The following is an 18496-nucleotide window of genomic DNA, read 5'->3' as shown; positions in this document are numbered from 1 at the left end:
TAGCTGGTATATTCTATGTCTAATTTCTTTCTTGTGACATTTTAATTTAGAAATGAACACTGTCAGAGAGGCCAAATACTGGTCAGAAGACTACGAACAAAGGCCAGTGGTAATCAAAAATTAATAAGTCTGGAAGGTGTCTTGTGGCATGTTGGAAGGATTTGTGTTAACTTTGTTTTATTGTGACAGAATGTTCACACTAGTGTAATAATCTTCATCCATTGTATGCCTTGAAGGGTATCATCTGAAAACTAAAAATTTGCTGGTCAGTGTTGTCTTGATAAAATCCATGCAGCAACATGGTATGTGAAGTTATGTGATTTCCCTGTATGATGTTAAGAGTTTATAATCCAAACAGGTCCTGACATGAAGTATTTGGTCAGTAACTTTGCCGGAAGCATGTGATGAAAAAGTTTGCTTCAATCTAATATTATTTTTTAGACACTAGTAAGCATTTTATTTTTTCTCTTTTAATCATTTCTGACTTTTATGCCTCAGTACTTGTACTCACTTAAAATCTGTCTCTTTGTAGTTAATAAACTTCTAATCCAGTCTTTAAATTGGTGTTTGGGTGATGCTGTTTCAGATATTAAGCTGGTATATCATTCCCTTAAAGGAGTAAGGGACTTAAAATATTTGTACTGTACAGGGCATACCTTTCTGGGCAGTTCAGGATATACATTTTTGGGGGAACATCTGGGACTGCGAGTGAGTTGGGGCCACCCTGCAGTACAACTGAGGCTGGTGAGAACCAGAATGTAACTGGAAAGCTGCAGTTACGCACAGACACTCAGGGTGTGGCTTGCATGCTGGAAGGCTGTTTGTGAGTGGGCCAGGTGGGAGCTACTTCAGCAAGGCATTGTGAGGCACCCCTCACTGGTCTTAATTGTACCTGGTATGTCACGCTTATTTAACACTTTTGTTTATATATTGGAAAGGGAACAAACAGCACATGAATGAACTTTGCAGGTGAAACTACATTGAAAGGTTTTCCTGTGTAAAATCGAGGAATTATACAAAAGTCCATAGAGTAGATAGAAACATAGGCAGATTTTTTTTAAAAAGAGATTTAACTTGGGAAATGTACAAATGAATACATCTGGGGAATGATAATCAGAAGTGATTTTTAATGGAAGGGAGAAATCTGGACTGCAGCAATGCTGCAAGAGGCCCGGAGGTAATAGTAGACAACTGATTAGATATGAGTTTGCAGTGCAAAAGGCAGGTAAGATTTCAGACTGGGAGACACCTTTTAGTTTAATAGTAATAATCCCTCTCTCTCTGGTGAGACCACAACTAGAGTACTTGACCAGATTATGGCATCTGATTGAAGTTGTTGGCAAACTGTTGTATAGCATTTATAAGAACCAACTACTTGTCTAAAGATACTGAAGGAATAGACTTCTGATGAAGGATTAAAAGATTTAAATATACCATATATACTCGTTCATAAGTTGCATTTTTTTTAGTAAAAAAGGGAAGCACCAGAGAAGGGGATCGGTTTATGAAAAGGTATAGAGAGGGAGAGGTGGCACACAGCCCCTCTCACCCCACCAGTAGAGGGAGCAAGGAGAGGCAGCACAGCCAGCAGAACCAAAAGGGAAGAGGCAGGGCTAGAATCTCTTCCCCAAGTCTCTGAAGCAGCTGCAGCTCCGGGGCTGGCAGGCTGCAGCCATGCTGCTCGGCTCTGCCCCCCAGAGCACGCTGTGGCCATGCTGCCCGGCCCAACCCGCTGGAACATGCTGCGGCTGCGCCGCCTGGTCTGGTCCGCCGGAGCAGGCTGCGGCCATGCTGCCCAGCTTGCCAGAGCAGCTCCAGCCAGGCCAGAAACATCCTCCCCTGGCCCACCTCAGATAAGGTGGAGAGGGATGGTATGGGGAGAGTGTAGGGGTCCCGGGCTAGGGGTGGGGTCATGTGGGTGGTGGTCACAGGGGTTACTTCTCTGACCCCCAGCTTCTCCCCCCCCTCCCCAAAATCCTTCCTCACTAATTGCTGTCCTGGCCCATCAGGGTAAGGAGCTGGCGCGTTGGGACGCTCAAGGTAAACAAACCATCTTGGCTCACCAGCGACTTATCCTGATGGCCTGGGAGCCAAAGTTTGCTGACCCCTAAATTATAGGATAGGCTTATGAACAGGTTATAAAAATTTTCCATTTTTCTTGAGGGGGTCGGCTTATCAACTAACCGGTTTAGATTGAATATATACGGTACTTAACTTGACTAAGCAATGCCTAAAATTGGGAGAGAGAGTGTGGTAGGTTCAAAAACATCCAAAAGGTAAAAACACCAAGTAGAGAGGAACTATTTGGCATGGTATTTGGGGATACATATATAATCAATAGTAATGTAGTGCCTTCCTTAGCTTTTTCATATTTACATTTATTTCCTTAATATTGTATTACATAATCTTTTTGTATGCAGTGTCCATTTGAATTAGAAGTAGTGATGATCAACTTTTGAGCACCATCTGTAAAGGATGCCTTTGGTCTGTGACCTTTGCTTTTTGGAAAGCCTTTTCTTTAGTAAGTTATTAACATTAGAAAGCAGAGTTCAGCTAAATGTTGGGCTTTTTCTGTGGCTACAAATATCTCTCCACGTTAGAAATCTGCTTCTGTTACTCCTAAAATGCACACAGAAACAATGAGTTACATTTCTCTTACAGGTGACCTGCATTCTTCCCTAACTATGTGTACAGACTAGTAGGTTGTTTTAACATTGGTCATCTTGGTGACATGCATAGTCCATTGGTCATGAGGTTTGAGATAGAAAGTTGTTTTGTTGGCAGAAGCTGCATTTTTCACCAACATAATACAGGATGTGTATCCTTATGGGGGCTATCTTGACCTTCATGCCTGCTCCCACCCCATAATGAAGCTGAAAGAGTATATTAAGACGATTGTTGAAAAGAAGATTTATAGAACTGTGACTTCTGTTTAGAATGTGTGATGCTCTCTCTGCATTAACTTCACATTAACATTTTCTACTGATGGTTTGATTTGGCTGTGCTCTTGTTGGAAGACATTTGAATTTGTGAACTGGCAGGGTTCAAGTTATAGGTTATAATCTTGTCTTCCTAGTTTGCCAGTAACAATTTTAGGGGAGGAGAGAGATTTGAAGTGTTTCAGGCGTTGACCTTTGTCATCCAAACAAAGGATTGATGTTTTCATTCACATTTAGTTTTTATTTGGGGAAGGGGAGTGATCAGAGCGGTTTATTTTCTGTGTCTATAAAGCATATCATCTTTAAGTTTTAACTTTTTCTTTGAAAACAATTGCAGGTCAGTACTATATTACATTCCAGATTAGCAATTTGGAATCAGTTTCTTACCTTGTAGACAGAACTGATCAGAAGTTAGCTTTCTAGAATTGGTTAAACCCCTTTTGAATTGAGGTCTGAAATAGTTTAACTATGATAAAACAACCTCATTGATACAGAAATATAGAAGTTCAATTTGTTGTCTTCATGTGACCTGTTTTTGAGACCATCTGCTGAAAAATGTTTTTGAAGCAGTTAGGATAAGATCTGTTCATGACACTAAAGTTGAATGTATTTTCTTAAAGTTGTCAGTATGATTTAACTCTCCATAAAAAGAATCTGTCCACTTAATGTTTTAAAAGCTGATTAATTAAAAAAGCTCTGTTTCTATGAGAGCACCCTTTAAATAGTGAGGCCAATTTTTCTCTTTAAAAAATCAGAAAACATGCTTGAAGAGATTTTCTGCTTCACAGAGGATGCTTAAAGGAAGGAAATAAGGATCCAATCCTGCAACATATTATGTGTGAGGATAGCAGTCTGCTCAAAAATGGTATATGCGGGATTAAGTCTTAGCTCTCCAACTTTACAGTGGCAATGTGAAACTGTTTACACAAAAAGTACATAAATATGTTTTTAAAAATAGGATTTCTCCCAACTGCATTAAATTATAGTAATCTTAGATGTTACCTGTATTTACATAGGTGCAGTTTTCAGACAGAAATTTGATTTTCAAGTGGGCAGTGTTTCTTTAACCATCTGAAATACTCTACAAAACTGCATCTAATATTGAAAAAGAAAAAAAGTGTTGGCAAAACTTCTTATTCTTTATAGATTTATCACATGGTTTATAAAAAAAAAAAAAGCTATGTAAACATTCTGAAATACATCTAGGTGGAAAATTGTTTGGGACAAAAGGAATAACTGGGCTAGAATGGGCCATTTGTCTGCAATATATCTAGCTTTGGGTGTCTGTAGACTAGTTTGATTAGTAATTGGGAGAAACGCTGTTCCTTAGTTTAGTTACAAAAACATGCAATCCTTTTGCATCAGTTATTTGGCTCACTTATGAAAGTACATAAAAATGAGGAGTACTGGCTAGTGCTTGCCCTTACCAATGCAAACACTGCTGAATGTGGATGAGTAATTAAAATATAGAATGTGGAAAATTAGGCCGGAATTGACTAGAAATGAATAAGCATGCATTCTGTTGTACAGATGTTGGAAACAGATTATTTCGGGCACCTCTATCTACATCTTATTGGATTACTATGTAAAATCAGTCGTATGCCATGTAGATTGTTTCTTTTTCCATTGCTGTTTCCTTCTTTATTTTGTGATGTAGCTATATAGGTAGTAATTTAGCAAAATATCCTGTCTGCCAGGTGTGGGAACTAGCTGATTGTATTGTAATACCAGATCATTACTTAATTCATATGCAACATAGCCTAGCATATGGAAAGCATTATAAATCTATTTACAGTGTGGCTGGTCTGATGATAACATTGTATTACATTCCCAGGTGAGGCAATTTAAGCAATTGGTTTGCCATGTGTAGGCTATGGAAATTAGTTTCTAGTATGCGTTAGTAATAGACTAACTTCGTTGTTATGCTCAGATTAGTAATATAACAGAATTCTTACATTCTGGTTGCATGTACCTTACTTCACCTGTAAAATCATACAGGGGATGGTACTCTGGATCACAGTTCTTAATTAGTTTAAACTGAGTTAATTCATTTTACTTCTAATTCAATTGTGCCTGCCCATGAACACATTCAGTTCAGTAGGAAAGTGTTAAGGCTTGGGTCAAGTAGATAGATTGTTTAAAGCCAAACTGCCAGACAGAACTGAGCAAGTGTATCTGTGTGAACAGGGCTTTAAGAAAATCACCCAATCAATATGCAAAAATTTTGTTCATAAACCAAGTGAGATCTGCCTGGAATCAGAAATTATTCCTTGGCAGAAGGTCTGAGTACTGTAGTCCATTTAAAGCAGCGACTGAAACTTTCTCTGTCTAGAAACTGTGTGTGCATGTATACTATACTACTTAAGATTTCTGAGTGTGTACACGTATACCGATACACTCAGTAATGTTAAACACTTGTGCACAGAACTTAGCACATACATATACAAAATGCAAGAAAAACTTCTGCTGTATTTGACAAACCTTTTCAGAGAAAAACTGCACATAGAAGCTCTTAAACTCATATTGAGCTGCCCAGAAAATGCATTGGATTACAAACTCTGTAAAGCTTCTGTCTTTTCTAGAAACGTACATATAAAGTACCAGTAGACAGTGGTAACTGACAACTAAGACTAAAAATGTTGACAATTTTTTGATTTGCCTGGTTAGCTTATGTATAGAAGTCATTAACTATTTATAAAATGCATTATGAATTGGGTTCCTTCAAACTGTAGCAGAATGTGTGACATTTCCAGCTCAAACTATCATGCTTGCATTTGGCTCAAGTACATATTTATATACAGTTGATGGCTATGAAGAAAAAAATTCTTAAAATATTTATAATTATCAGATTTGTATTAATCTGTTTTCTTGATAATTTTGATTAGCTGAATATAAGTGTTAGCAAAATTACTACAATTATTATTTTTATTTTTGTGAAAGAAAATGAAGTATTGATGATTTGTACAAATCCTGATAGAACAAATGAGCACTTTAGTTCCAAGGTCCTTTTATATTATTGATCCAGTTGGTGGTGAAACTGTGATAAAAAGTAATATCAAATTATTTATTGATTTAAGGCAAAGAGTTGCACCTAGTACAACTGCTGATTTTCTAATCAGGACAGATCATTGTAATAGAAGAACAGTGGTACAAACATTATTAACTGCACTTATATTGACATAAAGGACATGTATAGTGTCTTTTTGAAAAATATAGAATGATTGCAAAAATGTTCTTTGTCATAAAGTACACTTTTTCTCACATAGTCCCTTGCAAATTGGAACAATCACCACTTTAATCATTCAAATGAATTACGTGAAACCAAGAACTCCTCAAACTGTCTATAGTTAGCCAAGTGATACACCTGACGACAAACTAATGGAGCGTGATGTTTACCATTGCGAGGTAATAGTGACAAATATGGGTAACATTACCAATGTCCATGGTGCTGCGCTGTTAGGTGAATTGTGTAAGACTGCACGCTTAGATTGCTGGACCTCGTATGTAGAGATTGGATCTTAACCAAAAAAGATTAGATATTTATTGTGGTGTTATAGCTGTGTTGGTCCCAGGATATTAGAGAGACAAGGTGGGTGAGGTAATATCTTTTACAGAAGTTGATCCAATAAAATATATTACCTCACCCACGTTGTGTCTCTAGATATTTATTGACATATATTTCGTAATTTCCTTCCTTTGTTTGATGTGTATCAAGTAAAAATAGGAAAATAATATAATTGAGCAATCTATGCCAATTTGTTGGCTTTTTGGTGAAAAAAGAGAAAAACAAAACCCATCTCCATATGATATTCTCGCATACTGTGGAGTGTTTTAGTCCCCCATAGTGATGAAATGAATAATTTAAACAGGCAGCTCTGATACCACAGCCTGTTTAAAGGTTCTCATTTCCTTTAATGCTGTAGACTACTTTTGCTTGGTTAGTATGAAACTGCTGTGGCTGAGATCTCCAAATGGGGGAAAAACAGATTTAGCACAGTTCAGTTCTTGTAGCAGGTCCATGGTACGCTTTGTCTTTCCTATGTACAGCTGTAGATTTAGTATATAATCTAGAATTAAACACTAGCAGTTGCACCACAAATTGGTAAGCATTACAATGATGACGACAGTGAAAGGGCAAACCTAAATCATAGAGGATAAAGAGCTTAAAAGTGTAGCAAGCAAACTGGGTGGTGCCCTGGCTTAGTTTGCTGGTAGTCTTCTTCCCAGTGGTGACCTATTTTCAGATTTTTATTTGGTCACAGATGTCATGAATTTCCACGTGCTTAGTCTAATCTCTGGTGAACTATTGTCTGCATCCCAAACTAAGGCAAGTTTTTGGCACAGTTGGCAGCCAACTCGGGTAAGGTCTAGAATTGCTGTGTTTCATGAATTGTCGCTATGGGTACTACTGTAGGTCAGAACTGGAGTGCTTTGGCAGAACTGTGCGGGAAGCTTCCACAAAGGCCAGTCCAGTTGAGTAGTATTAGTTCTAGCCACTTAGGTTTGTTTCTTTTCATGTATATTAAAACTCGTCATATCACGTTTAAATAAAAAAAAGCTATAAAACAATCAATTAAAATACCTTGTTCCCTTTCAGTGGTAAATGTAGAAAATGGAAGCAGGAAAGTAAAAGGGTACTGTATAATTTGCTGGCAGTCACAAAACTTTAAGGCTGAGCTCTGTCTCTGGAATTCTAACACACCATGGTGCCTGAGTGACCTTGGGATGGTTGTTTGAGCCCTTGTTTTCAACGGTTCATAACTTTCTTAAAAATATGCTAATTTAGAATCAATAGACATGAATATTTAATGAGACAGTCTGGAGTTTGAAGACTGTACAAATCATGGCATGATCTCTTATAACAGGCCCATATTTAGCTTTCTGATTTTTAACAAGTTTTGTTGTTTTTATGTAAAGCGAACTAAACTTACATTTCCCAATGCAGTTGTACCTCCACATACATATACCCAGCCCTCAGATTTCTCATGGTCCTTTTTCCCCGTAAGGCCTTTACAATAACAACAAAAAAAATCTTATTTATTTTCTAGATCTGTCATTTTAAACCCTTTTTGGCCAATGTACATTGTTAAAAAGTTATCTTTTTGATATGGGAAAAGCTCAGTCTTTCCTTCCCTGTTTAATGACATTACTAGTATTTTATTTTAAGAGTTTCCATTCCAGGTAATAGGATAGCTTCAGATAAATATATCTATGCCTCTATAAACACATCTGCAGTGATTCTGCTGTAATAACTTAGAATTTTAAAATGTTCTAATTTTCAAAACTAGAATTGCATACTGTATATCCACGTGTTTTACTAGGCAAGCTTTGTTGATGAATCTGGCTTTTTACAATGTCCTCAAATATGTCAATATTTTTCCATTAATATGTATTGAAATTCTGCAGTTAAGGAACTTTTCAGTAACTTTACTTGCAGATTTTTATCGAATAGGTATCCATTAGGGGGCTCTCGAGGTTTAAAATGATCAGCCTTGAGACTGATGGCTTCGAAGCTTTACTTCCTAACCCTTTTTTTCTTTTTGTTTCACAGAAAAGGTCACGGATTGCCTATAGTGACGAGGTGCGGAATGAGCTCCTAGGGGATGATGGGAATTCCTCAGAGAACCAGGTAGGATGCTAATCAAGAAGCCCTAGTGGGTGGCTGGAGGGTGAAGGAGGTCACTGGCACACTGGGCTTCTCAAGCTGCTCCTTAACAGCATTAGCAACAACTCATGTGGAAGTGATACTGTTTAATGCAAAGCTGGGGTCTTAATCAACTTCAAAATGTTTCTTGGAGATCTTACATTTAACCCTTTACCTTGTGATCACTGTCTGCTATCTTTAAAAAAATCTTTTCTTCTCTTTTCTTTATTATTTAGTACTTAAGGAATAACTTGAAACGCACTGTTTGCCGACAAAGCCAGGGTCTTCACCTCAAACCACATGTAAAAGGAATAAAAAAGTACATAATGTTGCTTTGATAATAATGCAGTATAATTAAATCAACACTGGCAGGCAAAACAAATGAAAGTGAGCTCTCAGAACTGAACAGTACCCCTCACTTTCCTTGTGTGCCTTCCTTTCTTAACCAGGTTTTCTTTCCTTGTACCAAAAATGCAAGCTGCACCAATAAAAGCCTGTAATTTTCTCACACACATTGTACTAGAGTTTATAATGTTATATACATTTTTTTTTTAATGAAAGGGTGCTTAATTACTGTAAGCTCTTCTTGAGTTTTATCATGAAATTGTTATTCAGGACACTATCAAGATTCTTATGAGGTCAAAAAAATGATGAAGGAAACACTATTTTCAGGGGGATTTACCCACCTTCATCTGGGGTTCAAACTTGTTTCACAGGTTTTCTATCTGAAAACTGAATTTTATGTTAAACAAATCCCCTTGTTTTCCCTCACACCAAAATTAGCATTTGGTACTTTTTAAGTTAAAAGTTATTATAAAGTTTACTTGAATAATGTATATTTTTTGCTGTGATAACCTTGATTTTACAAGTGAAGCTTGGTAAATGATTACTTAACAATAAATTCAGTTATTTAGATATTGTAAATTGGGGAGAAATAAGGACTTAATTTTGAAGTTTTATTCAGTTCTGACTTCAGTATGAGTTTTGCCTCAGATATAGCTGAGTTAAACTAAGTAAAGACTTCAGATTTGTCCCTCAATGTCCAAAATATTGAGATTAAAAAGGTTGAGTTCTGAGCAAATGCAATATTATCAGAACAATGTTGAAAGGGTAAATGGTAATTTACATGATGGTCTTTAATACATGTATTGATGAAATCATATATTGTATTTAATATTAATGTATACCATAAAAAGAGTCTGTAATAGCTTTAGACATATTTAAAAAGGCAGATATACAAGGCATGCATCTTCATATTTATGTGTTATGGCAAGAGATTTTTCCAGAGTTTGAATAAGTTGAAAGCTTTTTTTTTTTTATTTTTTTTTATTTTTAAATACAAAAGAATATGATAGCTTGTTTTAGGGAGAGAAAATTTTCATAATTTGCATGTCATCAACATAAGTTCAAACATATAAAGGTGTTAAGATACAATTTGGGTTTTCATGTCTTTTAGCTACACTGCTGTTTTCACATTTTAAGAGAAATTTGTGTGAGATCAGACATAAAAGGGCAGTTGTGATAAGAAGTTTTATTTATAACAGAATACCTAATGTGTGAGTGCGAGATAAAATATTGTTTTTGCTTTTTAAGGAAAGGCTGAATAACTGATTCATGGGTGCGCTTTTTGTGAGTTGTGATCTCTTTTAGAAACTTTCAGGAAAATAAAAAAGAATGGTCGCCCTTAAAAGAATTATATAATAATGTAAATTTAAAATTATTTGCCAAAGTGTTTTTTTTTTTAAGTCTTTAATATGACCACTTGTTACCTAGGGTAAAATCTGAAGGGGGGAGAACAGTTGGCTCTCTTCAGAAATATAAATCTGTATTTGCAACTAATATCTTAAAGTTGACACACTTGTACCACTGGAAAAAGTTTTTTTTTCTTTTTTCTTTTTTGACAAACTTTATAAACATGAAACTTTGCTGTGAAACTGGCTTATTTCTTTTAAATGCATGAAGGCTAATATTTACAAACAATGTCCTCATATTTTTCATATGAAAATATAACTATCTAAGCTAAGTAAATACTTCATCATAAGAGTATCTTCTTGGGTACATGCAGCTAGCTGGTCATTACGCACAAACCTTTTAGTCAAAAGTTTGACATACCATTAGGTGCTGTTTTTTTATTTTTTAATTAACCATAAATATAAGTTTTGGATATTTTTATATGAATAATTAGTCAACTATGTATGAGTATTTAATCCAATAACCCAAAAAGCTATTGCACTTTGTACTGATATCAAAAATACTTTATAAATATAAAACTCTGTCCAACATAACATCCCAATATAACTGAAAACTATATGAAATATTAGGGATGTCCTTCTAATGTGCGAAAGTTGGCTTGTCAGAGTAAGTGCAGGTGGAAGGACTAACCCTCGCTGTAATCCAGGGTTTAGACTAATTTATTATTTGTTAGGTTTGAATTAGTTTGATGAAATGAAGTGCTGTTTATCTTTCCCTGCAATACTCAAACCTAGTTTTTTCTTAATGAACAAATCAATGAAAAACAGGTGTTGTCTAAGAAATGCTGCTTTAGCAAACTAGAAATATTGGTAAAATCCATCAGTGGAGGAGATAAATTTCTCAGGGTAGGCTTGTGGGTTACCCAGGTGAGGGGGAGAGAAACTTCTAAGCTTGTACAATTCTTTAGATGGAACATTGGCAGTCATATTAAACTTTTTTATAACTGTTTGTTGGAGAGGAAAGGGAAATGGAATTGAATATATTTATATATGATAATGAATTAAGTTCACTTAAAAATAAGATTGGAGGGGAATGAAGAATCAGTTGCCTGGTTAATCTTTTGTTTATTCAAGTGTTAGCATTTTATTCGTGTTTCAAAGATATAGTTGAAGCGATATACACAACTGAGTTAGTGGATACACAGGTTATGCAGGTAAACAAGTACACAGAATTCAGTCTCCAGTTGTTCCTCACAACAGATCTGCACAGGAACAATTAATGTTGCAAAACAGTGCAAATGAGGGTGTACTATGTCTGAGAACATGGTCATGACTCCGTGCTTACGCCAAGATACGACTAATGTATAATAGGTACAGTATATAAAAGCTGCTGGTGTTGTCAAAATATGTACAAATATGTTCAAATTCCAGCAATCAAAATTTCTTTTTAAAATTAATTTATCTTTGTTTGGTATGGTAGATACTAGTGATTGCATGCTGTATTTAATGAAGTAATTGCTTGCTTTGTATACATTAATCTTCTCTTAATTTAAATCCAGTGACCATAATCAGATAAAGCATGTTCTGAGTTATAAAAATAAGAGACAACCCAAACATGCACAGTAGGGTTGGTTTTTTTTATCGTTTTTTCCAGGACCATTGTCTTAAGCAGGACTGTTATTTTCAAGACTTATTTGTCATTCTGACTGGCAGCATTTATCAAATCCCTTGAAAGACTTGAGCACTTCAGTGCAGTGATACAATGCTTAAAGTTGTGGCTTCCATTTATTAGTTGTACAGTTGTTTTATGTGATGACTCCATATATTTTTTAGAAAGCATCTATAGGGTTAAATAAGAAACCTTTTTGTACCAAAAATACAGCATGCAGGTATTTATAGCATCACAAATCTGTTTGCTTGAAATGTAATACTGTTGCCTTCCATTCCAAAAACTAGTTTCGCTAATATGTTTGAGTAAATCCTTATTAGATAACCAGAAGGTTAAATTGTGTAACACACACACCACACACTGTATGTGTGATATGTGGTAAACAAATGTTGTGGCTACTTAATTTCTGACTACAAAGTTCTGATAATATTAGATTTGGGCTTGCTGTGCATAAAGTGTGTCAAACTTCAGTTACAGACTAGGGGGTGAAGTTGGTCAATTTAATTCCCCAAGATCTAAAGAAGGTTGGTATCATTTCATATAGCCCTGGCAGAGCAGATCATTACCAGACACAAATCTGTTCGTTACATGCCGAGGGTTTATAGCAAAATAAATAGACTGTCATCATAAGTTCAGAAAATTGTGTGTTCGACCCACGATAATGTGTAAAGGGCGTTTAATAGAGTTCAGCATTTATTCGTTATCTGTATGCGGACAGAGACAACAGTAGTGTTATCAGCTTTTTAAAAAAAACTTCGGTAGTTTTCTGTGTCACGTGACACGCCTCACAGACACACACACACACACACACACGCACTGCGGCGCAGTTTTGATTTTAGTCACAGCAGAAGGCTTAGCCACAAGAGATTCTGCTGGTTCAAACCAGCATAAACCAGATTTTTTTTTTTTTTTTTAGCCTACAAAGGAACAGATTACCTCTTGTATCAATTCCATATTGGGAGTGGGGGAAAAAAAATCTTTGTTTCAAAAATATGCTGATTATCATAAACTAAAATGGTGGCAGTACACATTTAAATGCTGTTTACAGTTGAGCAGCAAGCTTAATAAAAACAAATACATAAAAATTAAAAAGGCATTATGTTTCCTTCAAGTGCATTGTTAGATGGAAAAAAATACATCTTTTGTTAATTTGAATGAATATCTCTCAGACAACATTTAAAAAAAAAATTTCCCATTACCTAGCTTAGCTGCAAATCCTATGCAGAGCTTAAATTCAGCGATGCAGCACAAACAAGATAGAACATTTTTTGTTTGGGACCTATTGAAAAAACAAATGTGCAGCGTTTTGAAACTCTCAATGATTATAGCAGGGTGGCATGCCCCAAAGGGACTCTATTGCAGGAGAGTAGTTTTAAACTTTGGCCCTTTAAGTATCATAGTCAGCTGAAGAATGGTGACCTAAGAAAGAAAAGATAGCTATGTGATCAACTCCCACATCATCTCTTTCTAAAGAGACGTAATGTTTGCCTTTTTGGGAAAGGAAGGGGGGGAAGAGAGAGAGAGAGAAAGAGAGTGAGACCGATTTATGCTAGGCCGAGTACTTGATTTTAAGAAGTGGTTTGTTGGGTAAAGAGTGTGGTTTTCTTTATATCAAACTCTTGGAAGTTTCCTTTATCTTTCATTTTAAGTTACTGCAGTAGTTACCCTTCTAATTTACATGGTTAGTAACCTTTTGTCTCTTGTTTTTTTTCTAGTAATGGGGTGGAGCACAGGTTTAATTTTAGACCGACCATATGAAATACTAGGCAACCAATGGATTTTTGTTTTTGGTCTTCTCTCTTGCTGGAGATTCTCAGTATTTGTAAACATTCTCATCTTATATAGAAGTTGAATATTAGTCTTGTGAAACTGTAAATGAAACATGAGCATAGACTGAGATTGTCATTGTCCAATTCAACTGGAATCGGTGAGAAAGCTCTGTTTTTTTCATAAAGACCATCCCTTTGCATACACTTATTGTGAGTAATTGTACTATTTTGTTCTAGTACAACAAACTAATGGATTGCTCTCCATTTTGAGAGATACATGTTACAATGTAGTTGGTATTCAAGCTAGTTATTTTTTTAAAAAAAAATAGTCCTGCCAATACAATGGTATTAATAGTGTTAAAAAGGTAGATTGCAGTGAACTGCACTGATTTACGAATACACCTTTATGTAAAAATATGTAAAATATAGTGATCCTGAATTAGGATGCATATGCAAAGTGGATGTTTTTTGAAAGAAATCATGTTTCATGATAGCCATGGTTCCTTTTACCTATTATTAAATGTATTGTGCACTAAAATAAGTATTCTTTTACACTAAACCACATAAGCTGGGTTGTTTTTAACTGGAAAAAAAATTGCTATAATCGGTTCAATAATAACAATGCACTTACATTATGAATAAGAATTACTGTATAACAATTGGTGTGCCAGTGACAAGCTATAGAGATACTATAGTCTATTAATAAGTCAGAACTTTTAGTAAAATAAGAAACCAGTTGTCACAGCTAAAAAAATACAGAAAACATCCTGAAAACTTGTATATACAAAACCACTTCAGCTGTACAATCTTAGAAGAGAGGAACAGTAAACTTGTTTTTTTCTTTATAATATAGACTTCTATGAAGTCATTCCCCTTTATTTCATGATGGTGTCTTAGATGTGGTTTAAAAGAGAATTTCACACTATTCTCTTTGTTTAATGTGACAGTGTGAGAAAGTGATCTTTATTCGTTCAAAAAACTCTGCATGTAGTCTATGTTTAGGTTCTTTTAATGTGTTTGTCTGTGATTTTTAAATGCTAAACATGTAAACAGATAAATTGTCAATGTTAATTCTGTATCCTGTCACACAACTGATCTTTCTTTCCTGCCATTTCTTTTCTTTTTATCTTTTTTGTGCGTTCATGTTGCAGTTGATAAAATTACGCGAAGAGGTGAGTACTTTCTTGCTTTTTGTTGTCTAGCTTTCCCTTTTAAAGCTGAGTTTCCAAATCTGAAAGTAGATCTTTTTGTTTACTGTTGCAGGGAAATCTACCCAAAGCAAAAATATTGATTACATTGTTTAAAAATATTCACTGTTATGTCTTTTTTTTCTTCTAATAACTATACACTTACATGGGACTCCCTAGATCAAACCTTAGAAATTAACATTCTTTGATAGCAGAGAGAATTTTTAAAGGCACTGGAAAAAGAAGGAAAAAAACTATTTGATCTGTTAGAATATCATGATCAGATCAGGTGTAGTAGTAATCTTGTTTGCATCACAAAATCTTTGATGGGGTAAATACATTTGTACATTGGTATTGTAAATGTAAGCATTGCTTTGGTGAAAACCTCTACTGTAACACTATCAAACATATGTAATACTTCACGATGCATTGAATTTAGTGTAGAGCAATTGAAATACCTATTGTATGAACACATTGCATACACAATGAAAATGTAGTACAAGTAGAACACACACATCAATATTTATTATTTATTTGTGTGTATGTGGTAGATCTGTAGGTGTAACACTAAAGATCAGTATTCTGAAGCACCTGTCCTTTCACTTAGGAAATGGCTCATACATATTTAGAGCCAGAAATCTAAGTTCTAATGGTCAATTACTGAAAATTTGTAGTGTATTTTCTAAAGGTGCTGTCCATTGTAGTGTGTGGTGTTGGTGGGGTGAGTGTGTGCGCTGCTTGCACTGCTTTTACTTGCACTGCTTTTAGTATTTTTTTCTAATTACTACCAATAAGGGTTTAGTAGAGTCATAGTTGCTAGCAGGCCAAATTTCTGAGTAGACTCCTAGAGAGAGCTCTTTCTAAGCACAGTATTAACATTTTCATATGGTATGTTAGTCTTGTCTTTATTACCTTCTGACTGAACAACATGACGATGATGATGAACTGACACATCAATAATGGATATTACACTCTGGGAAAAGTATTTGTTGTAAGTTCTAGAAGTAATGATGGGAGAGAACTGGGAACTAACCAAATCAGTAGCAACAAAGGGGAGTTCTTGATGTAACAAGGCTTTAATTTTTTTAAAGAATCTTCCACCAGTGTCCCAGATATGCAGCTTGTCTCTCCTTCCCAGCCCAAAATGGATCTGGTATGAATAGGTTGATAATGAAGAGAAAAAGACAGCTTAAAAACAAAGTAAATGTGACAGACCAAGTGAAAGCCCTCCCTCGTTCCATTACGTAGTTCCCCTCCTTAATATTCTCTTTATAGTCCCTGTATTTAAACAGATAAGAACGTTGTTGCAAGGATTCTAATAATGTGATTTCTGACATGTTAAGACCAGATATGACTTGTAGCAAAGGATAGTTCTTTAGACTCACACTTGCCAAACCCTTTCATGGAAACATATAGATGTGTACATATGTGTACATTTGTAGAATGCTGCAATAGGAGCATTTTGCTAACAAATTTATGGCCGTTTTTAAATAAACATGGTTAGTGACCATTTACAAGATGCTTTCAAAATTGAATGCAGAGTATATGAGCACAGCTACCACTTAAATAGTAAATTTTGTATGATGATAGTGATGGACATTAAAACAACCACATGCCAACAAATTAGATAATTCAGCATTTGTTGCAAAAGGCCATGCCTTTGTCTTTTATCAAATCTTTGAGACTTTAAATCTTTTTGTATATCAACCTAAATGAATAGTGTTGTATGATGACATGCTAGTAATTTCCTCTTCTTTGATTATGTTGTAAGTTTTATCAGTTACCCTTTTTTGTCATCTCACTGCATGTAATGGGAGCCACCAAAGTAGATATCCAGTTAAAGAATTGTAATTCTGAATAGACTGTGATTGAATTGACAGAGAAATAATTTAAAATGTATTGCGTTTCCGTGTTCTACCTATACAATAGGCTATAATTGTGGTTGTATTTTTATATTGAGTGCAGAATGCACACTGGAATCTAAATGAAGCATTGACTGAGGCATGGTTCTAAGCTAGTCACATAGTAAAACATCAAGGCTTTCCTAATTATAGTTCTCCTAAGGAGGTATGAACTGATCTTAAAAGAAATTCTGATTTGCCATACTGTTTGTTAATAAAAAGTACACTTTCCTCTCATTCCAAGGCTCTGTTCTAACACACATGCAGTACACAGAATTCTATGGAGGCTCTGTTGCTCTGTCTTTTTAGTTTCTGAAATCTCAGTTTGAATCCAGCCCACATGGAATGATTAAATCTCTAGTGATAGCATGCCACTTTGCAAAACTTCCTCACGTAACTCCAGATGGAGGCTCTTTCTGAAGCTACAAGACAGACTATATCACCTCACTACCTACCTTACAAAGGGTAGGGGATAGTGTGGGAGAATGAGTTTGGGGAGGGGTGGGAAGGAGTTGAAAGCATCAGCTGCAACTGTAGTTCGTTGTCTTTCATGACCAAAAGGACGGTATTCATCCAGAACCAAATACAGAATGTAAATAACACTATCACTTTAAAACAAAAATTCGATTTTATTGTAGAATGACTTAGGTGAAGAGGTTTTGAAATCAGAGGTAAGACGCAGCATTGAGTTCATGTTAGCACTGAATTCACAATATTCTAGTGTTCTAATTGCTTAGAGTAGGGCTAGGCTGGACTCAGGTGTCTTGCATTGCTTTTTCAGTATAATTTTTTCTTATCTACTGTATACAAACACACATACTAAAATACTCACATTTTTGTTTGGATAAGTGTGTTGAATTATAACCGCATACAGTATGAATTCTGATTTCCTTCTCACGTGCACACTTCATCAGATCAAAAAATCTTTTTAATTTTAAGCATCTAACAACACTAAATAAGTCTCCTGTAATTAAAAGGTGCCTATGGGTTGTGCTGAGTCTTGGAGACTGTAACTACAGTATTTGAAGTGTCTCTTCTTAACTTTTGGAATTCTCATCTTTTGAACCCCAAAGTATCTCTGCTGATCCTATAATCTCAGCTTTCCTTTTTTAGGAAAATATTTCTGACACATCATGGTACAGATACAGCACATTCTTTATAAAAGTTTAAACTAACATAAATTGAGACTCAATACATTTTTTTACGAATTGCATTGTGAGCTGACACATTTCTTTAAACAGCCATAGAGGAAAAGCAGCTGCTATTATGAAAAGTTACCTTTTAAAACAGTTATTACATCAAATTAACACTTATTATTTAGATTGTCCAGGAGTCCTAAGAACATGCACCACTCTGGCTGCTGTTATGATTTCAATTAGAACACTATAACTTATGTTTTTAAATGTTAAGTGCTTGTGCTTTTTTTTTTTTCTTGGTGGCCTGCCCCCCATGAAAGTAAAGGCTTTTATGGAATTTACTCTTAACCTATCCACTGTGTATTAGACGACTCTATTAATTATTATAGACTGTTATTGCAGCTTTCCTGACCTTCACATTGGGTCCTATCTGTGCTGATCTAAATGCATTGTTTTAATGATTTAAAAAAAAAATTCAAGGCAAGCTTTGATGTGGCTTTAGCTGCCTCGATCGTCTGGCCGCATCTCAGAGATGTGTCACCTATGCCGGGAGGGAATAG

General features: G+C 35.4%; 1 protein-coding gene across 4 annotated transcripts in view; it reads left to right on the top strand.

The window, feature by feature from the left end:
* Nucleotides 1-18496, top strand: part of VTI1A (vesicle transport through interaction with t-SNAREs 1A) — a 353610-nt gene that overhangs the window by 73495 nt on the left and 261619 nt on the right. For 2 of the 4 annotated variants that reach the window (XM_032793541.2, XM_032793543.2), the window contains exons 4-5: nt 8491-8568; nt 14864-14884. In XM_032793541.2, coding sequence (XP_032649432.1) covers nt 8491-8568; nt 14864-14884 — 99 coding nt within the window. The remainder of the gene's footprint in view (nt 1-8490; nt 8569-14863; nt 14885-18496) is intronic. The other 2 variants (XM_032793542.2, XM_032793544.2) reach the window with 1 other exon arrangement.

Source organism: Chelonoidis abingdonii, chromosome 15 (genome assembly GCF_003597395.2).
Source record: "Chelonoidis abingdonii isolate Lonesome George chromosome 15, CheloAbing_2.0, whole genome shotgun sequence".
In the NCBI taxonomy this organism is placed as follows: domain Eukaryota; kingdom Metazoa; phylum Chordata; order Testudines; family Testudinidae; genus Chelonoidis; species Chelonoidis abingdonii.
This window is presented reverse-complemented; position numbering and strand designations above follow the sequence as displayed.